The 27,241-nt window shown below is 40.9% G+C and overlaps 1 protein-coding gene across 1 annotated transcript; it reads right to left on the bottom strand.

The window, feature by feature from the left end:
* Nucleotides 1-8,834: 8,834 nt before the first annotated feature.
* On the bottom strand, nucleotides 8,835-27,178 carry MTPN (myotrophin). The gene is made up of 4 exons (XM_083365970.1): nucleotides 26,870-27,178; nucleotides 16,247-16,360; nucleotides 15,229-15,312; nucleotides 8,835-11,512 (listed from the first exon to the last, which is right to left on the bottom strand). Exons 1-4 carry the CDS (start codon nucleotides 26,939-26,941, stop codon nucleotides 11,426-11,428), a joined length of 357 nt encoding a protein of 118 aa, XP_083222096.1. The 5' UTR covers nucleotides 26,942-27,178; the 3' UTR covers nucleotides 8,835-11,425.
* Nucleotides 27,179-27,241: the final 63 nt, after the last annotated feature.

Below are 27,241 nucleotides of genomic sequence, written 5' to 3'. Positions count from 1 at the left end.
TTTTCTACTCCTGCCTGATATTCCTGCATGGGTCGGTTTGTTGTCTGATAAATAACAATTTTATCATCTGTTAGGCATTTAGAAGGAGAACTGAAAACTAAATTAGGCTCTCACCAGACTGGAAATCAGCACACTTGACCTTTCAACACTTTCTATATCTCTAATTGATTTTATTTATTTTTATTTATTTTTATTTATTTTTTTTTAATTCCATTTATATCCCGCCCTTCTCCGAAGACTCAGGGCAGCTTACAAGCTTAGCAGATTTTGTTCTTCAGATCACCGATCCCACTTTCTATAGCCACCCATCTCAACCAAGACCCACTGGTTGGAAAGATTTATGGAAGGCAGTTCGAAAGCACGTAAAAATGCAAGTAGAAAAATAGGGACCACTACGGTGGGAAGGTAACAGTCATTGCCGTCTAGTCATGCTGGCCACATGACTACGGATATGTCCTCGGACAAGCGTTGGCTCTTTGGCTTTGAAATAGAGATGAGCACCGGCCCCTAGACTAGCACGCATGTGCGGGGGAACCTTTACCTTTACTTCATAAATAAATCACGACAAGCCAAAATAAAACTTCTTAGTCGTTCACATTCTGACTGCCATTCTTCTCCCCTGAAAAGTCTGTCTTTGGGCTTACCTGTGGAACTGTCATAGCAAAAATCAGCAGCTGCATATAGAGCAGTAAGGTTTAAACACAAAGTTTTATACCTTCGATCAAGTACAAGGTGTCAGTTGATAAAAGAAAAAAAGAAAAAGGAAGGCAATGGGAGGAAGAAAAGGAAGATGCAATTTCTAGTGGATTCAGTCTTTTTTTAATGGGACATTAAATGTTTATCATAACAAACTGAGAAGTGACAGCTCCATTGTATGGAGATAAACAACATTCACTTTTGTTCTGGAAGGACAACATAAGGAGCCTGTTTTCATCTCTGGGCCTTTGTTAAATCTCAGTTGTGTGTCACTCACTCAAACTCTCTCCCTCCTCCCACTTTAAGACCCACTTAGATCCTGAATGTCTGTTTTAACTTATATCGCTCTATTTGCAGAACTCTCTACCTGGGGCCAGCCGTATATGTTTTGCTTCTTCACAATACTATGTTATAAGACTGCAGTATATTCCAATGTACCCAGAGAATACAACCATGTAGAAAATAGGTGCCATCTGGGTCTTCCATAGGGAGTCTACATTGAAGAGACTTCCCTCCCCCAAATTTGCTATAATGACTTGCATCTGCTTTGGACATACCAGATTCTTGCTACTTTTGAAGCTGAATGTTTATAATATAGAGCTCTCTATAAATGTTTCTTTCAATGGAGAAGCCAAAGTATCCCAAATTAAGGGAAAGACTGGTGGAATTTAAAGAACTATAAGGAAAGGACCTGGCAAAAATCTAAAGCATAAACCTGATTGCCAGAGGCACTGGAGAAATTTGGGGCAGGAATTGAGAGTAAGGACAATAGCAATAGACTTTTCAGACAAGATGACCCATTGCTTGAGGTGGGGGATAGAGGGCCACAGGAGGCATCAAGCATTACACCATCATGATGCAACATCGGCCCTTTACAATCCTTAGACATCAAACATATTTACAAAAGGGTCAAAGCTTGTATACTGATGTCACAGTGCTGCTTGTTGATGAAAGGGTCAGATCCTATGGATGTTTTTGCTAGAGGGGATACTTCATTTTCCTTTCACATGGTCATCTTTCAGTGGCAACCAATGATCTACCCAATAGAAGCTGCTGAAAGGGAGAGTTAGAGCAATACATGGTAAGATGCACAGCGGAAACATCTGTTCTACATAATGAGTCACTTTGAGTATCCTGCAGAGAAATGTCTATAAAAGACTTGGAGAAATGTTGCCTCTGATTTTTGTAAGGGTTTGGATGAATCTGCCCTCTCTATACTGTATATGCTGGAGGATCTGTTCCATTCCTTCCAATGATAGGGCTAGCCTTGGCTGTAAGATACCAGTTGATATAAATGATACTCATGGGAATCCTGTCCGTATTTTTTTTCTAAAAATAGTTGTTTGTCTAGAAATCACATTTCAACCATTAGTGATATAGCTGTGAGAATGATAATCTTCCACCCACCCAGTTCCTTCCATAAGGAAGAATGAATTGGAATAAGGGCACTGAAGGGGGAACCAAGTCTTCTCTGGTCACCTGGAAAATCTCAGTAGAACCAGGTCTCCGTTTTTTAGATGTCTTTGATTTTGTCATTAGGATGATCATTTGCGTTAGCTTTTCTTTTTAAAGGGACTGCTAACCACAGGGAATGTGTCAAGAATCTATACATCTGTCTTACTTACCCATTGAATGTAGTTCCCTTTGTCCTGAAACTTAGTTCTTCCCCCTTCAAATCCTTATTAAGCTTGAATCTTCATATCCAGTCCCAGGTGAGCAGCACATTGAAGGAATAATTGTTCACAGCAGTTATGATTCAAAACATTTTGCATACTAACAAACACTTCACAATCACTTCCAAAACAGCTGCTAAACATCTTGAGAAACAAGGAGGAAAAACCCAAATGGGAAATGAAGTTCTGAAGGCTGTAGAAACGAGACAGAGGGTGGAGGAAAGGGCAAAGCTGCGAGAATATTATAGGTCAACCCATGGAGGCAGAATGAAGAATGAAGCTGACAGAACCTCATCTTTTGAGAGCACACAGGGAAATCTTTGACATTAGTTTACAGCTCATATTCGTCTCTGTGCCTCTTTTGGACCAGCACCTCAGATAGAAAGGACTTTGGAGCTCCATAAAGTGGGAATGAGGGACTCTTCTTCTCCCTAAACAACCATCTGTTGAACAAGTTCTGAAATTTCTTAATAGACAAGGGAATACAACAATTTGTAAGCGAAATGTTTCCACTGCTTCGTGGAAGCTTTTGGAGTATTTATTATTCATACAGGCCAAGAGGCAAGAGAGTTCTTCAAGGGGGTCTTCCTTCATGTCAACATTATCACTCTAGATATTAACCTCCAAAACTCAGGCATATACTAGATCATTTATGAAATTGCTTAGCAGACATTAGAAGTGGAAATCCTGCCCTTACTTTAGGTTGAGAATGAAATGAGGAAGATCACTTGAGGCAGATCCTCTGTGTTTTTGCTTTGTCTCCCTGGTTCTCAGAAGTCACAAGGAGTATGTCCAGGGACAGTGATGATTTCAACGAGGGACACATGACTGAAAATGGCTGGCTTTTTTTTGTGGGAGACTGATGTCAGTAAATCATCCCTATTTTGCATTTTCGAAGGTATCACATAGGGTAAATATTCATGCCATAATTTGGGAGTGCTCTGGGAAGAAATCAGGCTGGGTAGCATAATAATAGTAATAATAATAATAATAATAATAATAATAATAATAATAATAATAATAATAATAATAATAATAATAATAATAATAATAATATAAAATAAATAAAATAATAAAACTGTATGTAAAAAGCCACACTGTACTTGAATCAATACTCAACACAGTTCAACTGTTTAGCAGCAACATCAGAATGGACTTTGGACTTGGAAAATGTGCTATATTATCCATGCAACGAGGAAAAATGGGAAAAATAGAAGGAACAGAACTGGGAAAGCACTAGCAAAGGATGATGGTTATAAATACGTAGGCATATTGGAAGCAGATAACATCTTGAATGGAAAAGTCAAAGAGTCAACACAAAAGGAATACATCAGAAGAGTCCGCAAAATACTAAAATCAAAGCTGAATGCTGGAAATATAAAGCCATTAATACATGGGGAGTCACAGTGATACGCTACCCAGCTGGAATTATCAACTGGACATTGGCTGAATTGGAACACCTAGACCAGAAAACGTGTAAACTTTTGAACATGCACCACGCTCTACATCCACAAAGTGACATCGACAGGTTATACCTGCCAAGAAGAATAGGGGGCAGAGAGCTACTGCAAATCCACCAAACTGTAGAAGAAGAAAAACGAAGTTTGAATGACTATGTGAATCAAAGTACAGAAAAATTGCTGCAGGCTGTGAAAACAGAGAGCATTATAAAAATAACAGAAACAAAGGCAGAATATAAGGAAAAACAGCTGGATGATAGATTAAATAGATGGAAAACTAAAGCTTTGCATGGACAACATTTGAAAAATATTGAAGGAAAATGTGATAACAACTTGACATGGGCATGGTTTAAGATGGGAACCATCAAGAAAGAAACAGAAGGCTTAATACTGGCTGCTCAACAACAAGCACTACAAACTAATGCCATGAAAGGGAAGATACAAAAATCTACTGATAATCCAAATTGCTGACTTTGCAACGACAAAGTTGAAACTGTTTCACTTTTAATATGTGAGTGCAGCAAAATTGTGCAAACTGATTACAAAGCTAGACATGACCGAGTTGCTAAACTAATCCACTGGGCATTGTGTAAAAAATACGACTTGCCTGTGTCTGAAAAGTCGTGGGAACATACGGTGGAAAAAGTTGTCGAGAAGGAGAGGGTGAAGATCTTGTGGGACTTCCAAATACAGACAGATCATCATTTGGAACACAACACGCCAGATATTGCAGTTGTAGAGAACCGAAGCGTACAGCTGATTGATATTGCTATACCAGGAGATGCCAGAGTTGAAGAAAAAGAAATGGAAAAAATTGCGAAATACCATGACCTGGCCATCGAAACTGCGCGATTATGGATGAAACGTGTAACAGTGATACCCATTGTCATTGGGGCACTGGGAACTATGTCCAAAAACTTTGCAAAATACATCAAGAAATTGCAGCTTCCTGCAATAACTCCAGCAAAGCTACAAAAAACTGTGCTACTCGGAACATCTTACATTTAAGGAGATACCTGTTTGATACCTAGGATGCTGGTAGCAATCTGTGTCAACCATTAGGGCCAGTCAATTTGAGTGTTCAGTTGACTGAGTTTCATGTTTAATGAATAAAAGTTACATAATAATAATAATTGTGTGATTATGGATGAAACGTGTAACAGTGATACCCATTGTCATCGGGGCACTGGGAATTATGTCCAAAAACTTTGCAAAATACATCAAGAAATTGCAGCTTCCTGCAATAATTCCAGCAAAGCTACAAAAAACTGCGCTACTCAGAACATCTTACATTTTAAGGAGATACCTGATTGATACCTAGGATGCTGTCAGCAACCCATGTCAATCACTAGTGCCAGTCAATTTGAGTGTTCAGCTGACTTTCATGTTTAATGAATAAAAGTTATATAACAACAACAATAATAATAATTGGAAGAAAGCTTTGGTATCTTTAGAGTTGTGTAATATAATACAGAAGTTGGAAGGCTCTTACAGATTATCTAAACCAACCTCATGCTCAGTGCAAACTTTACTACACCTTTCCTATTGGATGGCCATCCAGTCTTGGTTTGAAAGCTTCCAGCATGGAGCTCACCTATTCCAGGCAGCTTGTTCTACTGCTTGCCACGGAAGAAGTCCACCTAATATTCTGCTGAATCTTTGTGTTTTGATTTCCACCTATGGGTCCTTGTCTTACAGTACTGATAGCTTCAACAGAGAACCGGACTGCTTCAGTTTGCACATGACAGCCTTTCAGATATTTGGGAATCACTATCATTTCTCCTTCTTCATTTCTCTTCTCTAGCTCTTCTGCAGAAGGCTTGTTCTCTTCAGCTTTCCATGACTTTCTTAAATTACAAAGCCCAGAACTAGATACAGAACTCCAATATAATAGGATTATTATCTTTGCTAGTATAGACTAAGACTACAAATTTGATAGATGCGTATTTTGGATAGATTTTTCCCTTAAGTATACAGGTATGTAGCTTCCCTGACATACAGTATATTAAGCCAAACAGAAGAAGGGCTTAAACAATTTCAGTATCTATACCAGGGGTGTCAAACTGCCGGTTCACAGGCTGGACATGTCATGCAGAAGCCGTGCCCACCCCATCGCCAGCAATAGCAAAACAGTCCTGATATGTTGTGCGATATCACATCACGTCGTGAGTTTGACATGTCTGATGTATACTATTCTTTGTAAGTAGCCCAAATCCTCCTATTCCTTTTGTTGCAAGTAACCATATCACTATAATACTAACAAATAATTTTTGAGGAGAATCTTAATGGATAAGGAATGCCGGTTATTCTTCCTATGTGTCTGTAACCTCAGCATATTTTTTACTGTATGGACAAGTTATTAAAAGCAAGCTCTATTCGACAAAGATTATGGGGGAAAATATAAATTAGTACCCTTATTCATGCCTTACAGGTTAGATTAATTACATGCAACAGGATATTGCAAAATGATGTATATTTTTCTCCATTGTAAGGCAAAAGTATAAAACAGCACCATGCCATGACTTTGCAATAGCTCAGTATTATGACATAAGACTGAATTGTCGTGGCTTGCATAAAAACAGGTGTATTAAACATAAGTTGTCAAAATTAGGAACTAGGTTGAGGAAACTTTGCCTAAATAAAAAACATAAACTTTAGGTATCTGCTTCCACTGCAATTTTAATAAATGCATGTCCCAAAAGCACAGTGTGTGCAATTCCATGGTTTTCTTGTTCTCGAAAAATGCATTTCAATTATACTTCTTGAATTAATGCAATCATCTAGAACAGGGCTTTTCAACCTTTTCACCCATTGTACCACTTTTAGGATATGGCAACATCTGAGTACCACCAGTCGCCTACCAAGGTGTCAAAAACTTGATGACCAAAAAAAGAAAAAGTGATAAAGTACAGGTAGTCCTCGACTTACAACAGTTCGCTTAGTGACTGTTCGAAGTTACAATGGCACTGAAAAAAGTACCCCCCAAGCCACAGCCGAGCAAGACACATACCTGCCTACCCGACAGCACTCTTCCTCCTGTCCGAGGTTTCCATTGTTGTGAGCATTTCTGTTGAGGATTGGCAGCGGGGGTGGGGTGGGGGTTTAGTTTTTATTCCCCCTCCCATCTGCTGGGTGGTTGCAGCAGGTTTTGGTCACTTACTTCACATGACCCTGGGACACTGTGACCGCCATAAATATGAATCAGTTGCCAACCATCTGAATGTAAATCACAAGACCCTGGAGATGCTGTAACATTCCAGCTGATCGGCGCTTCTTCTGGGCTCAGCAGACGTGCCGGGAACAGCGCCGAGCTCCAGCTGGGGCCTGGTGCTGATCCTGGCACTTCCGCTGAGCCCTGACAGACTTGCAGCTCCAGCCATCTCTCGCTCAGGCTTGTGCTGTGCTACCATCAGTTCAGCTCATTCCCCTCCCCCGCTACCACTTTTCTAGGATGGCCGCGTACCACCTGCCAGGTGCCAATGTACCACAGGTGGTACCCGTACCACTGGTTGAAAAGCCCTGATCTAGAATGTTTTTCAAACTTGACAACTTGAAGATCTGTGTAAAGTTCTGGCTGGGAAGTTCTGGGAGTTGATTTCCACATATTTTAAATTTCTCATGTTTGAAAAATAAAACTGATTTAGAATAACAGGTAATCACCTTCACCAGGAGGATCCCAGCTTTTTTTTTCTGGAGTCCCTAGCGCAGGAGTCACCAACCTTTCTGGGTTGGCGGCCCAGTGGGAAAGGGAGGGGCAGACACCTTTATGCACACATGTGCACACACCCAAATATAGCTGTGCATGTGTACGTGTGAACGCGGCCACATGTATGCGTGCTCCATAAATGGAGCTGCTAGCAAAGGCATGAGGGTCACGGTGAGACTAGAGCTGGCGCGAGGGTCGCACTGAGGCTAGTGCAGGTGTGAGGATTGTGGTGAGGCTAGCGCTGGTGTGAGAGTCACGTCAAGGGTCATGCCGAGGCTAGCACAGGCACAAGGGGCATGGTGAGGCTAGTGCCGAGGCTAGTGCAGGCGCAAAGGTTGTGGCAAGGCAATGCAGGCACAATGGAAACTAGCACTGGCAGGAGGATCGTGCCAGGCTAGTGCTGGAGCCACACCAAGGGTTGCACCGGCGTAAGATGGTGAGCGCGCACGCACGCACTGGCCAGTCACTTCCCTGATATTTTTTCTTTCTGTCTCTCTTATATTAAGAGATAAAATCTCTTATCTTTTTGTATAGAAAAACCTACCAATCATTTCACTTGAAAAAAACCTCTTTTCTTTGAAGGTATATGCTATTTATTTAATTATAAAGGCTTTAAATGCTTTAAAATGTTTGAAGATCAAATTCAACTATACCTGTTAGCCTTTGCAATTTTTCATAGACCAAACTCTTAGCAAGCTTTTTGCTATACATTATACTATACATTCTCAATAGTTATACTTATCATTTTTAATATATTATTGTATTTCCACTATTTTATTTGTTTAATTTCATTCCTTTACTGTTATTTTTACATTCTTTTTCAATTTTTGTCCGTTTTATTTTTGTAAGCCTCCCAGAGTAGCCCCACAATGAGATGGGTGGCAAATAAATTTAACAAAGAAATATTTTTCTTTTTCTCTTTATTCATACCCTAATCATAGACCCCTGGGCTAGATTAATGGAGAAATTAATGGATGCCTCTTAGAAATTTGTGATATGGAAGAGGCTAATATTTTGCTTCTTTCATCTATTCTTTAGAATGATTAGGTATCATGCTCAAAAACTAAAATAGTCTCAATTTTTAATACTATCCTATTTCTTAATAAAGGTGAACTTTCCAAAGACTTGAGCACTATAGTTTAACAATTCAAGTACAGTTGAACAATTGTAGTTCCATACAGGATTTGTAAATTGCTTTGTAAAATGTTACATACAAAGCATTATATTGCAGGTGCAAGACAATACTAGAGGGAAAGGAATGTAGAAACAATAGAAAGGTAAAAAAAACAACCATTCAGATTTTTCTATAACACAATTCAAGTTTATTCCATTCATTCCTGCAACACAAACACGGTATCATTTAGCAGTCTGATGTCTATGAACCATGATAATGATAAACCAAACTGTGTCAAAATAGTTACATTGTGGAAAAAAGTCAAATATCAAAATGCACAAAGCACTATTTCCTCCCCATCACTGGAGTAGAAAGATGATTGTTTTCCCATTTATAAAATATAAGACTGTTCAGCTGAAGATTCTGCATGCAACACTGGAACTGCTCAACTAGGACATTCTATTCTTACCAGCTTCTTCTATTAATCAATTCATCTACTTAGTACTGTACTGAAGAACAAAAACCAAGTCATGAAAGCAATGCCTATAACAGAGGAGCAGAAAGTTTTAAAATGGTAAATCATCTTAAAACAGAAATCAGGAAGGAAGGAGACTGATACTGCACTGGATTTCTAGATTGCTAACTCGTGCGGATGACTCCTTTAAATGGGGTTTGGGATGGGATACTTCAAGAGTGTTCACCAAGAGCTAGTATTATCAGATACTGGCAACAATTTTAGAATACAAATCACATCTTAGTACAAATTTAAAAAAATAGTTAGCCTGATTTCTTAAATGAATAGCAGAGAAAGGGCAAATATATATTTAATAACCCTGAACAAACAAGTGTAAGACAGGTGTTAAGAGCTCTTTAATGGAATCTACCTGTAGATGTGTAAGGAAAACATGAGCAAAATGAGTTGTGCGGGGAAAAAAAGAAGAGGCACAAATGCTCCAACATATCACAGAGGGAGGGAGGGAAGGAGAAAGGAGGAGGGAGGGAGGGAGGGAGAGAGAGAGAGAGAGAGAGAGAGAGAGAGAGAGAGAGAGAGAGAGAGAAACATTTGAAGAAACTATTGATAATCATAATTTATGCTTTACTAGAATAGAATGGTAGCATTTCACATCCCTTCAGGGCAAATGTCAATTAGGCTATGCCAATTGTGACAAAATATGTTTAATTCTAAAATTAATCTGAAATACAATTTATTGGATTAATATTTTTCAGTTTACTGTAGCACAAAAAGGTGAATATATGAATATGCAGACGGTGCATGCAAAGTTTATTATTTTTATATCACATTTCTGCACCAATACAAAAATATATTACATAGATCTACTTTTAAAACAATCTTTGGAGAATAAAGTTTATTCCCCATGGATGCTAGATAACTGATCTGAATATAACACATGATATCTGTGATAAGGGACAAATAAGATACAATTTAAGATACAATGTTAACATTGCTTAACAAATCCATTTCTCCAGCTTCTTTTTTTCTGGTGAGAGGATGGTACAATAGTAAAAGTTAAATGTTTTTAAACTCAAAAGCTACATTCGTTATATGAAATGTGCTAGGCACCAGAACGTCCTAGATGACCGTCAACATTGCACTGCACATGTTGTTCAAAGCCAATAAAAATCTTACTGGGAAGTTTTTAATATTATGATACAAAATGCATTGACTTTTTTCAATAAGAACATCCAAATGCAATTTAACCTAGCATCCCAATCAAGATATTAGCATACTACAAATCCTCACCTGTGAATATTTTGAAAGCGCTACATTGAAGACTTGTGAAATTACTTGTATAAACCATAATCTGTTAGTGGGTAGTAAATGCAACCTGTCATTGTTCAGGACCATGTTATCAATTGTATATAATTCTGATCATTGCCAGATGCAAAAGCTTAATAGTAAATCAATCTCCTTTCAAAGATACATGCATTTAACCAGATTAATGCAGCTAGGATAATGCTAAGAGAATAGAAGCTCCTGCCTTCTTTAAAACAAGGTTAATTTGAGTCATTTTATTAGGGTTTTTGAATTTAAATCATGAAGGCAAAACTACCATCTTCTAGCACCAACAGATCTGGAACAGTCACTTTGTTCCAGTGTATTTTACAATGTGTTAGGGAAGGGCACTCCAATTAGAAGTTTTTCAAAAGGTCTATTCCAGAAGTAATTGGTTTGCATCTTGGAAGGCAGAAAACCCATGATTTTAATCATTTCTTCAGCACCTCTGCTGGAGATTTAGCCCTGCTTGTATTATTTGTTCCTTGATAATAATGGCATTAGGTTATTAAATACAGGGACATTATCAGCAAAACCCTTCAGCATTACATAATCTATTTACGGCACAGGGACAGAACTACAGAGAAGCTACCCCATTGCCTTGCTTGTTAACAGTGCTGGGCTGCTAATTGCTTTACATATTAGAAAATAAAGAACAGAGTTTCCATTTTACAAACTTTCAGCAAGTCATTTACAAGCTACATTACAGAACACATTCTTCTCCCCTTCCACAGCATAAGTTCAACTTTGCTAGAAATGGGGAAATTGTTCAGGGTAAAAAGTCCTAAAAAGACACCAATTATATGTATTTCTACTCTCCAGACATGTTCTCTTTTTGATAGAGGTACCTAACTAGACTGATTTACTGTGTTTTTCCCCCTCCCTCTCCAATATTTAGCTGAAGAAGCTGGAAGATACAAAGAGTGATAGACAGGCAGCAGTGTGAGGCCACAGGAGAGATATTAGATCTCAGTCCATCCATCACTGAAGAAGAGTTTTGATTGCCTGATTGTCAGTGGCTTCAAAGGCAGTTAGTCCATCTGGCCCTTTCACAGTCTTATCAGCACCCTGTAAAAAGATAAGAACTGTCACTTTAGGAAAAACAAACTTCTTTGTTATATACCTGATTCTCCAAGTGACCAGCTGTGCAATTGGACTGCAAGCTCTCTTGGTTTCCAGATGTTAACCAAATGCTGCTGAACAAAGGTAAAAAAAAAAACACCATTGCTTCATATCATCAATAGGGTCTTTATTGTACTAGTGTGCCTATCCATATATTTTCCAATATGAATTACCAAACAAAACAACCATATCATTCATGAATGTAGATACTAACTCTTGGTGGTTCTACAATGTAAATAGCATATTTATCTTAAAAAATTGCCAGGCTGCCTGATTCTGTGATGACTCTAAAGCAGGGGTAGGCAACCTTGGCTCTTTTATGACTCGTGGACTTATTCCCAGAATTCCTGAGCCAGGAATTCAGTAGTCCACAAGTCATAAAATAGCCAAGGTTGCCTACCCCTGCTCTAGAGAGAAGAACAGAATACCAGTTATGAACCATTCATTAAAAAAATGGGGAGGGGGACTCCACAATCACCCTGTCCCCGAGTCCTAGGACAATAATAATAATAATAATAATAATAATAATAATAATAATAATAATAATAATAATAATAATAATAATAATAGTAATAATAATAATAATAATTTTATTTGTATACCGCCCTTCTCCCGAAGGACTCAGGGCGGTGAACAGGGCAATACATGTTAAAAGACAAGAATACAAAAATTAAAAGAGATTAAACAAGATGTCCAAAAACTATAACAATAAGTTAAAATACATAAAAAGCAATAAAACCCAAACTTTGTAACAATTTCTGAAGAGACAGAGAGTATGAACCTGTAATAATCTTTTGGGAAGATACTGTTCTAGAGGGCAGGTACAACAGAAAATTAGGCATGCTTCCTGGGCCCCAATGCCACAAGATGGCATGGTTTAACTGATGTATTAGCAGAGTATATCCATTCTGCTAGACTAGAAGGGAGGGGACAACTGGAGATAAGTGGTCCCACAGATAGCCAGGCTTTATATCATTAAGGGCTTTAAAGGCAGTAATCAGCACCTTAAACTGTACCCAGAAGCCAAGTTCTTGAAGTAGCACGGTCAAATGAATGAAACAGAACACGCATAGTTGCCCATGCTAGACCAGCTGAAGCTTCCTGATGGCCTTTGAGGACTCAAAAACAGCACATTACAGTAACCTAATTGTGGGGTAACCAATGCATAAATGTCTGAAAGGCTTCCCAGCCCAAGAAAAGGCAAAGCTTTTGAAAAGGTTCTCTTCGCTGAAGCTGCCACTTCATAAAAAGATGAAAATGGTAGGACACATAAATTATGCACATTTATTGAAGGTGTAACTCTTCTGCAATAATGAAATGTCTTCAGATTTTTTTTGGGGGGGGGGTGTCTTATCAGGATTGAACCTCAGTTTGTTCCTTACCATCCAGACCTGAACAGCCTCCAGGCTCTCTGTTAGAATTTTGACTCCATTGCTCAGTTTGGGGTCCAGATGTACAACTGGAAATCATAATATTAATGATATTTGAACTCAAACCAAGAGATGACTTCATCCAATGGATCCATATAAAATTAAGAAGAAGGGAAGAGAATACCGAACCTTGTGTCACTGCACAAGTAAGGGACTGTGGGCATGATCTCTCCCATCTAGTCAACACCAACTGAAACTGGCCATAGAGAAAGGAAGATGACTACTACAAAATGGTTCCTACCATGTCCACCGTCTTAAGCTGATAGTATTAAAAGTCACTGAAGGATCAAGAAATATTAAGAAGGATACCAGCTCCATCATGGTTTCTACCACAAGATCACAAATCAGAAAAGAATTACTAATGATGTCTTTGTAGCAAACCATGGCCTTACATTTAAGTGAAAAGCATGGCTGGCTCAGGAATTCTGGGAGTTGAAGTCCATGAGTCATAAAAGAGCCACGGTTGCCTACCCCTGGGCTAGACCATCCTCTCTACCAACTTGCCTAGAAAGGGGAGACTGCACAGGAATACTCAAGTCATCGCAAATCCAGTGATGACTTGAGAAGGTACACCACAGCTTGCTTTGCAACCCCTTACAGTTCAAATGACACTGAAAAGAAAGACTTGATAGCACTGAAAAAAAGTGATTTACAACTGGTCCTTCTATTTATGACCATTTTGGTATCCCTGTGGTCACGTGATAAAAAATCAAGTGTTTTGCAACTGGCATGCATTTACACTGGTTACAGCTATTTGCAATCTTCTCAGGCATCTTCCAACAAGCAAAGTCAATGGAGGAAGCCAGATTTGCTTAATGACCATGAATGTATGACTGTTTAATGATGATTCAATGTTACAATGGCACTGGAAAAAATGACTTATGACCCATCCTTGAAGTTATGACCATCACACCACTACCAGGTCACATGATCACAATTTGGACATTAGACAACCAGCTTGCGTTTACAAAGGTTGCAGCATCTTGCAATCGAGTGATTGCGATTTGCACTCTTTCCAGATGGCTTCCAACAAGCAAAGTCAATTGGAAATGCCTGATTTGCTTAACAACTGATTCATTTAATGACCATGGTAAAATGTTTCTGAAATTGGGTCAGCTCATGCAATGACTTGCTTAGTAACTGCATCACTTAGCAGTTAAAATTCTGGTACAAATTGTATTTGTAAATATAGTGTTTATGGTTTAGTATATGTGAACATAGCCCAAATGTCTATCAGTAGTTCTCACCTGATGTATTAACAACTGTCAGTCTGAAATGTTACACAATTCAGAATGGGAAAAAAGTGAGATTTTATTTTATAAAGTTTGTCGTTCTCTCTCTCTCTCTCTCTCTCTCTCTCTCTCTCTCTCTCTCTCTCTCTCTCTCTCTCTCTCTCTCTCTCTGTGTGTGTGTGTGTGTGTGTGTGTGTGTATCTAACAGAATATAAAACAGCAAAATAGAACAGACTGAGAAGTAGTATCTGCCTTAAATGCTTGCTTCTAAATTATTTGAAAAAGAAGCCATGGTGAAAGGAACTGTTTTCTTTCCAGAAGACTGAATGAAATATTTGTACAGTTAGATGTTTAACTATTAAATCAAGGCAGATTTTTATTACAAAAGAAAATGAAATCATGCCATCTTGACATATGAACAGTTTTCAGGAGCCCCCCCCCCTTTTTCTTCTTCTTCTGAAAAGCAGCTTTTTATCAATGGCATTCATGCTTGAAACTGAAACAGTATAAAGTTACTACATTGGCCTCTCTTTATATAAAAATAAATGCATGAGTTAAAAACCTTTAAAACAATATTTTCCAAAATGCCCTACATTTTGTAACACTTATATTTAATATAGTACTACAATTGTTCCTATTTGCTTGTAGTTTTTTTAACTGACTATATCAACATGAATAACCATTCACAGCAGAAATTCTCCTTATATTTTGTTAAATTAGCCAAATAATTTTTGAACAAAATAACTACACTAAATGTTACATTATACACACAATAGCTCAAGTCAATGACTAAAGACCAAATCTTGTCATTCCCAAACATTTCAGAAGCTCTGCACTTCATTAAAAGCTTTCTTCTTTCCTTCCTCACCCTTCTTTGGTCTATCTGATTTTCTTTGATATCTACTCCATATTAGGAATCCTTAAAACATCTGACATCTTGAAAAAATGAAATTCACTAAGTTGGTACAATTGTCAGAATGATACTATCATCTATTCTCACCTTTGACAGAAGTAATTTCACACAGGACACGTGATCTTCATAAACTGCTGAAAGAAGTGGAGTGATACTATGCTTATCTGGAGCCTATAAAAAGTAAAAAAAAAGCTGTAAAAAGCAACCTAAATCAATACATGCATCTCCTAACTATGACTCAAGTGACAAAGCTGCAGGCTTTCCTCACGAAGAATTATGCAGATATCACATTATTGGAAGGTTACATTTTACTAAAAGGTAAATCAACAGTGAGAGTGTGAAGCAAGCAAGTAAAAATGGTCCTTACTTCTACAAAAATTCTACAATAGTTACTTAAAATTTGGATCAGGATATCACTAGAAGAGGATTAACAAACAGGAGTTCTTCTTGCTACAAATATTATCCATCCCTATAGAAAGTCTTCAATGTGTTTTATGACTGGCTTGGGCAAAATTATTTGGCAAGGAAGTTGCAATGAAAAATCAATTGACAGGGAAAGGACAAGCACCCTCTTCCCTAATATAGCTGTTTTTCTCCTGTACAGTACCTTCCCCCATATTAAGAGATCCATCAGTAGGCCTCATCATGAAGAGGAAAACTTTTTTTCTTGTTTCAAACTTAAGCTTTATGAGAAGATGGAATCCACCCCCCAAATGATAATCTTTAATCAAATAGAATACAGATATCCTACAAGTGATATTTTTCAAGATAAGGACAACAAGATTTCGATGCTTATGAAAACCTCGATTAACTTCAAGTGTTCTGTTGAAGTAGTGAAGTGCTATAATCATCCAGATTAATCTGTTAGTTCCTAGTAAGTGGCAGATAATGAAGACAGACTAGAGATAGATAGATATAGATATTCTATTTTCTTTTAATATTCTCCAATAAATAAAAACTGTACTGCAATAACAAAATTAACACTTATGTCAAGGGCAACTATATATACATCCCACTTTATGCATTTAAAAGAGTTACTTGTCTTAATACTACAGATACAGTAATTTCATCTATTATATTGCCTGAATGATTTTATTTAACGTACATTAATATCAGCTCCCTTTAGTAGAAGAAACTCCAGAATCTCAAGCTGTCCACAATCTGCTGCATAGTGAAGAGGTTTTCTCCCACCTTCCAATGTTCGGTTAACATCTTCACCCTTTGGAATTAAAAAAAAAGGTTAATTATCCTTTGGTAAAATATCTTTTACTTCAACCAGTCGTAACATGGAGGTCAGTAGTCTGGAAGTTCAGCCATAGGAACTAGACATTTCTTGTTGATTCAAAACATTTCACTGTTTAAGTAGCTTCTTCAGTCTGAGCTACCTGTTAGGAAGACCCCATATATGTCCTCCAGGGAAATTTCTTTCCTCATCTAATTTGGATAGGCTTGTTAAACGAGTAGGCAGAAAGTTATTGAGATGTAAATGTTTCAACTCCTAAATCCTATACCCTAAGTGTGTGATCTCCCTGGTGAACCTGTGAACTGGTCTTAACCTTTTTGGGGACTGATGAAAGAGCAGCATAAAAGAGATGGCTGGGCAGGGGTAGGGGCCGTCAACATAAATGTAACAAGAGGCCCCTGATTTTGTTTTTATCAAAAAATTTTACGGGGTTGGGGAGGGGGGTGGGTGATAGGGGTTGTTTGGCTTTGGGGGGCGGCCAATCAACCATAGTTCAGGCCAGACTTGGGTCTGACCGCGCGGGGGGAGAACGAGGGGTCGTTGTCTCCGGGGCTCATGAGCGGGTCGTGGGATTACCAATTCCCACGACGGGGAATGGCAGCAGGCGGATAGACAGGGGGCCATATCGTTACCGGGAGCGCCGTCTCCGCTATTTGCAAGCGGTGGGGCGCTCCGACCCTCTGCTTCTTTCCCGAGGTTCCGGGAGCGAGGATGTGCAGCCTCCTGAGCTCCGGCTGGTGTACCTGAACGCCAGGTCCGTGGTCAACAAAGCTCCCCTTATTAGGGATTTAGTTGAGGGTGAGCATGCGGACCTGGCTTGCATCACGGAGACTTGGTTGGGCCCAGAGGGTGGGGTCCCTTTGGTTGATCTTTGCCCACCAGGCTTCCGGGTGCTACACCAGCCTCGAGCTCAGGGTAGGGGTGGGGGAGTGGCGGTGATCGTTAGGGAGACCTTATGTCCGCGGGAGACCACCGTTCCTCAGATAGTCGGGTGTGAGTCTCTCTTTATGAGATTTGGCTCTGGGGCGCAGTTGGGCTTGCTGCTCGTGTACATTTCGCCTAGTCGCGTAGCGGCAGCCCTGCCCGAGCTGCTCGATGTCCTCTCAGGGTTGGTGGTTGAGTTCCCCAAACTTATAGTTTTGGGAGACGTCAACCTACCATCCCTGGGAGGTTCATCTGAGCTTGCTCGGGAGTTCATGGCTTCCATGACGGCCATGGACCTGACGCAGGTAATTTCTGAGCCAACTCATGAGGGAGGCCACACCCTTGACCTGATTTTCTTATCTGGACGGTGGTTGGATGATCTTGGTGGGGGCTTTCCACTTACTATGCCCCTGTCATGGACCGATCATCACCTCCTGCGGCTGTTCTTCCATTTTGCCACCCCTCGCCGTGGAGGTACGGAGCCAACTAGATGGTACCGCCCCTGACGCCTAATGGATCCTGAGAGATTCCAAGCGGCGCTGGGGTCTCCACCTGCCTCCATTGCTCACAGCTCGGCGGATGCCTTAGTGGAAGCCTGGGAAAGGGCAGCCACTGAGGCACTCGACCGGGTTGTACCCTTGCGGCCCCTGACCCGGCGCAGATCCCAGCGAACTCCATGGTTCTCCGCGGAGCTCCGGGAGATGAAGCGGCGGAAACGGGGCCTAGAGAGCTGCTGGAGGTCCAGCCGATCTGAACCCGACCGATTGCGGTTAAGAACCTACATTAGGTCTTATCTCGCTGCGATGAGGGAGGCGAGGTGTAATTACTTCTCCACCCTCATCGCGTCCGCAGACAATCGCCCGGCCGCCTTGTTTAGGGTGACTCGCTCCCTTCTTAATCAGGAGGTGAGGGAGGATCCCTTGCAGGGTCGTGCCGAGGAGTTTGGTCAACATCTGTCGGATAAAATCGCTCGGATTGGTTTGGACTCCAGCTGGGCAGAGTCTGACGATCAGGACACGGGCGGTCTTGTCAATGTTATCTGGGAGGAGTTCGATTCTGTGACCCCTGATGAAGTGGACAGGATTATGGGGAAGCTGAGTTCCACCACATGCTTATTGGACCCGTGCCCTTCTTGGCTGGTTTACGCAGCTAGGGAGAGGACACGAGGCTGGCTCCAGGCGGTTATATCTGCTTCTTTGAGTGAGGGTTATTTCCCCACCGTCTTGAAGGAGGCAGTGGTGAGACCTCTCCTCAAGAAGCCTGCCTTGGACCCAGCTGTATTGAACAACTTCCGTCCAGTCTCCAACCTTCGCTTTCTTGCGAAGGTTGTTGAGAGTGTGGTGGCGCATCAGCTCCCTCTGGTCCTGGATGAAGCGGATTATCTGGACCCTTACCAATCGGGTTTCAGGCCCGGGCACAGCACGGAGACGGCATTGGTCGCTCTGGTGAATGATCTCTGGAGGGCTCGGGATAGGGGGTATTCCTCTGTCCTAGTCCTATTAGACCTCTCGGCGGCTTTTGATACCATCGACCATGGTATCCTGCTGCAGCGTCTCAGGGGATTGGGAGTGGGAGGCACGGTTTTTCAGTGGTTCTCCTCCTATCTCCTGGGACGCTCGCAGTCGGTGTTGGCAGGGGGGCAGAGGTCGACCCCTAGGACTCTCGCTTGTGGAGTTCCTCAGGGGTCGGTCCTCTCGCCTCTCCTGTTCAACATCTATATGAAGCCGCTGGGTGAGATCATTCGTGGTTTTGGAGTTGGGTATCATCAATATGCTGATGATACCCAACTTTTTATTTCGACCCCAAACCACCCCAGTGATGCCCTCGCTGTGATGTCCCATTGCCTGGAGGCGGTTCGGGTCTGGATGGGGAGGAACAGACTTCAACTCAACCCTGACAAGACTGAGTGGCTGTACATTCCGGCTTCCCGAGACACCTGGGATGTTCCACCTCTTTCTATGGGGGGTGAGCTTTTACCCCCTGTGGATAGGGCTCGCAACTTGGGAGTCCTCCTAGATTCACGACTCACTTTGGAGGATCACATAGTGGCCGTGACTAGGGGGGCTTTTGCCCAGGTTCGCCTGGTGCGCCAGTTGCGGCCCTATCTGGATCGGGAGGCCTTGTGTACGGTCACTCATGCGCTCGTGACCTCTCGCCTAGACTACTGTAACGCTCTCTACATGGGACTTCCCTTGAAGACTACTCGGAGGCTCCAACTGGTACAGAATGCGGCCGCGAGAGTTGTCTTGGGAGTTTACCGGTACTCCCATGTTACACCTTTGCTCCGTGAGCTGCATTGGTTGCCAGTTGTCTTCCGGGTAAGGTTCAAGGTTTTGGTTATGATCTTTAAGTCCCTACATGGCATGGGTCCGCGATACCTCGAGGACCACCTGCTGCCGGCGTCGACTCCCCTCCGCCCTGTGCGCGCCCACAGAGAGGGCCTCCTCAGGGTACCTCCTGTCAAGGAATGTCGACTGGTGGCCCCCAGGGGGAGGGCCTTCTCTGTGGGTGCTCCGGCGTTATGGAATCAACTGCCGGTCGAGCTCCGGATGGCATCAGACCTCCGATCCTTCCGTCGCGGGTTGAAGACCCATTTATTTGAACTAGCGGGTCTGGCCTGATGGGGGTACTTGGGTTTTTTATTGGTTTGTTTTAGTATTCTGGTTTTAACTTGGGCATTAATTTAATTATTTTTTAATGTTTGTATTGGTGTTTATATTTATGCCCTGTGAACCGCCCTGAGTCCCTTTGGGAGAAGGGCGGTATAAAAATCTCAATAAATTAAATTAAATTAAATTAATTAAATTAAAAGGCTGTGTCTGAAACCTTGACCTCTATTGAGGGAAGGATGTTCCACTCTGGCATAAATAAGATTCCTTCACTCCTTTCTCAAACCATCTCTGTTCCCATAGTGTGAACACTGTTGTTCAATATCCATTACGTGTACAGTAAGAAACCTCAAAGCAAACAAGTGCATTTTTGCTTTCATTACATTATGCTGTGTTAAAATGAATAAAATGACTTCTTTGTGGGCTCAGAGATTTCTGGGTAATTTATGGATGCAGAGGCTGTAAAAAGCATGCTTAACTATTTTTGCTACTCAAATATTAGTTTGCTCTAGGGAGTATCTAGATAGAATTCAATATGGGCTACAACCTTATATTCCTTTGTGCATTAGGGAATTGTTTTGAACTGCCATTGTTATTTGAAATTTTGTTGAACTGCAACATAAAGCAAATAAAAATTCTCATGGAATGTTCTCTAGACTGTTCAGTTCTGAGCAAATGCAAAGTTCTAGTCAAAACCTGAACATATAATTTAACTGAGAACATACTGCCAGTATAAGAATTTAATTTAATTTTAATTTTATTAGATTTATATACCACCCTTTCCCGAAGGACTCAGGGCGGTTTACAGGGAATTTAAAATCAGCAATACAAACTACAAGAGTTAAAAAACAATTAAAAAGATTAAATTATCCCTTAAAATAAAAACCCCAGTTAAAAATTCTCAGCCTGGGCTGGAGAGCTCAAAGAGCCAGGTCTTCAGGTCCCGGCGGCATGAACGAAGGTCAGGGGCAGTCCTAAGCTCCGCGGGCAGCTGGTTCCAGAGGGCAGGCGCACCCACAGAGAAGGCCCTCACCCTGGGTGTTATCCGCCGGCAGTCTTTTACCGGCGGCACCCTGAGAAGACCCTCCCTGTGGGAGCGCACTGGATGAAGGGAACTTAATGCTGGCAGCAGGTGTTCCCTCAAATATCCCGGACCCAAGCCATTTAGGGCTTTATAGGTCATCACCAGCATGACCCTAGAATGTAAAATAATGGTTTATATCAGTGTCAAATTTAGATTAATAATAATTTCAAACAATTAGTCACAATGTAGGTTGTTTTCTATGCCTTTTACTCATCTATAAATCCATTTGCTCCAACTTCATACACATTTAGATTCGGATTCCTAATTTTCTTATCCATGTGAACATACCCTGAAGGTTTATCATTATTAGGACTTCTGAAGTACTAATGTAGTTCTCAGCCTAGTATTCATGTTACATGTTGCCACCAGAAGAGCTTTTTCATCTTATACCTGGGTAGATTTTAATTATATAGCTAATACTGAGAAACACACAAAGGTGTGAAACTGGTTGTTCCACCAAATAGTATTTAGTACCACAATATCTAAAAATAAGTAGCCCTTGATAGAAATGTCTTCCTTTCTTCTCGCTGGTCTTACAAACTAGCATGTCCACTCAAAATTGTAGCGACATACAAAAACTCCTCTAATGTTAAGCAATGGCCACTTTCCAGGAACATAGCAATTCCTTACAATATACTTTTCAGTGTGCTCCTTCATTAACAGAGGACAGAACTAAGTCATTGAAGCAGTAATGCTGATTACTTTTTCTTAACTCAAAGTTCTAGAACTGATAAACATACTTTTTATAGGAATTCAAAGGATTACAGATAATGTAGATATTCTGCTTCATATCCCAAATAATACACTTGATAAAGTATAATCATTTAAATGCTTCTGTTCACTTGCCATCTCAAAGTGCAATGTTTGTCTTAATCCATTCAATGCACTCTGGGATCAGTCCATTAAAAAACACAATGAATAAATGGACTGATAAATCATTTAATTGTGTGACAGTAAGTTTATAATTTAAAATGCTTATTACTTTTCCTTGTGATTATTAAACAAAGCCAGATATCTTTGCTTTTGACTCTGTCTTTTGCAATTTCCCTATTGTTCCAGTAAATTATTTTCTGAAAACTGAATTCAGTCAAACTATTACAAAATATTCATCAGTGCAAATGACTTCATCCCTTGAGGCTGCTATATGCATACTTTTTAGTGTGATGACACCCACATACTCTAAAAAGCAATACAACAATACATCTTCTCTTATTCAATCCATTTAGAGACTCTTCTAAAATCAATATTAACCCTTCCTTTCACACAGTAACATGGTTCATGGTAAGAAAAAATTGTTTCAGAAGCAAAAAAATCTAATGGGATTAATTTAATATTAAATTATTTTAATATAAAATGGCTTTTAAAAATGGCAAGGATGGGACGGCATTCATAATAATCTTACTTGCCAAAAATACAAAATTCTAAGGTTTTAAAAGACAAAAATGTAGAAGGGGAATGGTCATCCAACTGAGCAGTCTTTGCATTGTCCTAGTATATATTTTATAGTATATAAAATAGTATATAGTATATAGTATATTCCCCTGTTCACCGCCCTGAGTCCTTCGGGAGAAGGGCGGTATACAAATAAAATAAAATAAATAAATAAATAAATAACTGCACAAAGCCCTGCTCCCAGAAAGAATATTTGGAAGAGTCAAATGCTTGGAGAAAACTACTGCAAAGAACAACAGGTACTACTGAATAAGAGATTAGCAAAGCTACATATTAAGAGCCAATGCTGCTAAGTAAAATTTGAGAGGGCCTATTCTAACATAATGTATCACAATGATCTCACTGCGACCAGTAAACAGTATCAAAAAAACAAACTCGCGAAGTCATGAGTTTGACATGCCTGCCCTATAGGTAGTCCTCACATAATAATTGGGACTGGCAACTCTGTCGCTAAGGAACAAGATTGCTAAGTAGACAACAGGTGACTGAGACAGATTTACAACCTCACTTCTGCTACAATCATTAAGCAAGACATCATGTGATTGTGACTTGTGACCAGCATCTCTAGTGACTGCTTATCAGAAGCTGGTACTAAAACACACAAATGGGGATTACGTAACATAAACACCTGCCAATTGCAAAGTGCCTAAATCTCAATTACATGACTGCAGGGATACTGCAACTGTTAAATATGAGAACTGGTTATAATTTTTTCAGCACCACTGTAACTTCAAATAGTCCTAAGCAGTTGTTAAGTGAGGATAGCTGTATCTGATGCAGGAAGGCCTAGGTAATGTCCCATTACCACTCAATTGGATTACTGCAATTGAAATACTTTGAATAGGGTTGTCTTTGAAGGGAACATATAACACCAATTCTGTGGGCCAAGCAGTGGTCACTGATAAGTTTGTGAGTATAATTTATTTATTTATTTATTTATTTAATAATATTTCTATACCGCCCTTCTCCCGAAGGACTCAGGGCGGTGAACAGGGCAAGAATAAAAATACAAATTACAAAAGTTAAAACTAGATTAAATAAATGCCCACATACTAAAATACATCTATAAAACCTAGTAAAATAACAATAGCAAACCCCCCCCCCCAATCCCCTCATCAGGCCAGGCCAGCTTGTTCAAAAAAGTCTGTTTTTAGCTTGCGGCGAAAGGAGCGAAGGTCGGGCGCCGTCCGGAGCTCAACCGGTAGCTGGTTCCATAGCTCCGGGGCGCCCGCAGAGAAGGATCTCCCCCTGGGGGCCACCAGTCGACATTCTCTGACCAGTGGCACCCTGAGGAGGCCCTCTCTGTGGGAATGCACAGGGCGGAGGGAAGTCAATGCCAGCAGCAGGTGTTCCCTCAGGATTCCCTCCTAAGAATTTAAGGTTCTTACATTAACCTATAAAATCCTTCATGGATATCTACAGGATTGCCTTTACCCAATTACATCAGCCCAACCTGTCATATCTTCTGTGAACAGCCACTTGTGATTCTACACTTCTAGTGGGTAAGAAGAGTCAAGACTAGATGGTACAGCCATGGAATAATTTCCCACTGGATCAGACTGACCTTCTTCCCTATGGACCACATTCATGATCTAGTTTATATTCCTCTGAGCAAATAATTCTATGCTAAAGTCTGTCCATCTTCAAAGGCTATTTGAATACCTTCAGCAAAAGACAACCCATTCATCTAACTAATTGATTCCGTTGCTTACTATCTTATGGCACTGAATTTCTTCTAACATTCAACCTAAATTTATTCTTTTGCAAACCCTATAGATCTAGGTCTTGTCTGCTCAAGGAGCAAAGAACAAACTTTTATCCTCCTCTGTATGACAGGAATTCTACCATCTCTTTCTCAGGCTGCTCATATTCCATTAAAAAACCCAAGTAACTGGTATGCTGATGACTGTCACTGTAATTCACTTCAGATCAATTTCTTTACATTTAAAGTCTAGATCTGGCAGAGACCTAGGTATAGAGCAGGAGTCCCCAACCCCCAGGCCATGGCATGTCAGCAACCGGTCCACACAAACAAGCAAAGACCCATCCATGGGATGCAGATAGTACACAAAACCACACACTCTCTGGTCTGCGGCAAAACCTTTCTCCACAGAAGTGGTCCCTGGTGCCGAAAAGTTTGGTCACCTCTGGTATAGAGCATTACATTAGGAGACCAGTTCCTTGTGAGCTGGTTAATTTATCTAACCATGTAAATTTAAAACAAACAGTTTTAGACAAGTTATGCTCACTATTTTACCATTCTGTTTTATAACATTATCTTAACATAAGGAATTGGAATTCCATATGGAAATGGAATTATCTCCATTTCTTTAGCAATTTTGGGGAAAAGTAGAGTGTAATAACTTTTTAATGCCTTATGTGACTCCTATCTCAAGATAAAAAAAATACCCCCAGTTGACCCTTTAACTGTGAGAACACTTTAGTGTTTAATTAAATGGTGAAAGATGCATAGACCATCACTCAAATTGATAATATTTCAGGTTATATATAACCACCCAGAGTTACTCTGTGGTAGGATGAGCCACCAATAAATTGTATAGATAGATAAACTATAGTACTCATTCTAATACTATACCTATTGCACCAGGGTATTTTCATGAATTATGTGCTTTTTCCATCTTCTTAGGCAAGAAGAATATTCCAAGAATCTATTTCCATATGCTGTTTTCGTTTCTAAGTAATTCTGAAATTTTTAGTATGAAAAATAATCTTAAACTGGCAAAAATATGCCTAAGAAAGGCAAGGATTTTCCATTCTACTTTTTCTACCCAAGGTAAGACCTTCGCCATTCCATCCTACAAAATCAGGGTAATTTGTATACAGAGTATACAATTTGTTTGATCCTAACTTTGAAACATCACTATCTCCCATCCATTTAAAGCATGAAGCTTGCCTCCTCCAGTCTCAATTGTCCTAGGCAGCCTTTCAATAAACTGAGATTCTGAAGTTCAAAGTATTTTTTAAAAGTAGTTTCTCTCATGAGTTAATAGCTAGAAGGACCAAACAACACAATTTCACCAATAAGCACTTGGAGTTGGGAAATAATCCAAGGCTACCCAAAGTTTTGAACCCACAGGTTGAAAACCAGCAACTCTTTCAACTATCTTTTTCTGATTAGAAAACTGTTTTCTGACTCAGCTATATACTCAATACTTGACACAAATTAAAATCTGTGCAGATTGGTTTGGTCACCATAAATAAAAAGCAATACAATGAATCCTTCTAATATGTTGGCTTCTGTCTTTCTATTGAATACACTCCATTCTGCTCCTTCCCTCCGCTAATCATACAGATTTTGGTTCAATGGAGATTGTAAGAGAAAACAGAAAATAAAAACGTTTTATCACAAATGCTTTGCCAACTCTCGTCCAAGAGTTGTTCATTTACCCTGTAGCTCTCTTTACCCATATTCTCTCAATGAACTGAAGTTATTTTAATCCTTCTTCTTTTCCGATTTCTACTTCAGCACCTTCAATTACAGTAAAGCAACAAACTTAACAGGAAGTTAGACCTTGGAGCAGTCTTTTTCATCTTTGTTACTTTTGTTTTTTTTTTTTTAATTCAGTGCCGAGTACACATACAAATCAGGAGACAAGGCATGACTGTAAATGAATTATAATTTAGAGCAAGGGTGTGGCTCTTTGCAGCCCCAATTTTTAAAAAACAAACAAAACAAAAACCAAGTAGGGATGGATGCACTAATAGTCCTTGCCCAAGGCACTATGAGACCAACGAACAGAACCAGCCTTTGAAGACCCTTGGTTAATTGCTGGGAGAACGTGTGAATGACAGCAGACACGCCTCAACAGAGCCAAAAGGAAGGAGGTGGGCGTGGAGCGGCCGTCTCCCTGGAACCAACGCGACCACCTTTCAGGCCGCCTCTTCTCGGGGCTTATTCTGGATGAAACCCCCACCCCCACCCTCCAAGGGAAATCCCTGCCAACATCCAGCCCCGCAAGTGACGTCATCCAGGACCCTCTCGGGCACGAGAAAAGCGGTGGGCTTTTTACTAGGAAGGCCTCAGCCACCCCCGCGCAGAAGCGCTTAGGCCAGGGGTCTTCAAACTTGGCCCTTTTAGGACTTGTGGACTTCAACTCCCAGAATTCCTCAGCCAGCTTTGCTGGCTGAGGAATTCTGGGAGTTGAAGTCCACAAGTCCTAAAAGGGCCAAGTTTGAAGACCCCTGGCTTAGGCGCCTTCAGGCGAAGTCGAGTCCCACCGTAGCCTTCTCCGAGGAGAAAAGGCCGCCCGGAGTGGGGGGTGGGGAGGGGGCGAGAGATAACCCCCCACCCCCAATACTTCCCTGAGCAAAAGGGACAAACTATCCGCAGCCTCGGGCCTTCAAAGGCTCGCTGCTCATCTGCTTGGCTTCCCAGCCCGGTTTCTCCCACCGTACCTTGGCTACGTAGTCTTTCACCTCGTCTAGGTCGCCATTCTTCAGGGCCCACATGAACTCCTTGTCGGACATAGCGGCGGCCGCCCTGACCGGGACTCGGCGCTATAAGGCCACGGTACCGCTCGAGCGGAGGGGTAGGGGCGGGGCTGTAGCGGAAAGGGCGGCGGAGGCGGAATCGACGGGTTAGGCAGGCGGCCGTCTCTGGTCGGGGGTTACGCCTCCCACTAACTGGCGCTCTGGACCCGAGGAGGCCGGAAAAAGGGAAACGAGACTAGCGTGAAGGTGGAGGGGCGGGCGTAATTAAACCGCTGGGCCTTGCCACACACCGCTTCCGCTTCCGCTCACCAGTCGCTTTTTTTTTCACCCACACCC

This window comes from Vipera ursinii, assembly GCF_947247035.1.
Source record: "Vipera ursinii genome assembly, chromosome: 6".
In the NCBI taxonomy this organism is placed as follows: Eukaryota; Metazoa; Chordata; class Lepidosauria; order Squamata; family Viperidae; genus Vipera; species Vipera ursinii.
The sequence above is the reverse complement of the archived record's forward strand: the minus strand, read 5'-3'. Positions and strand labels throughout refer to the sequence as shown.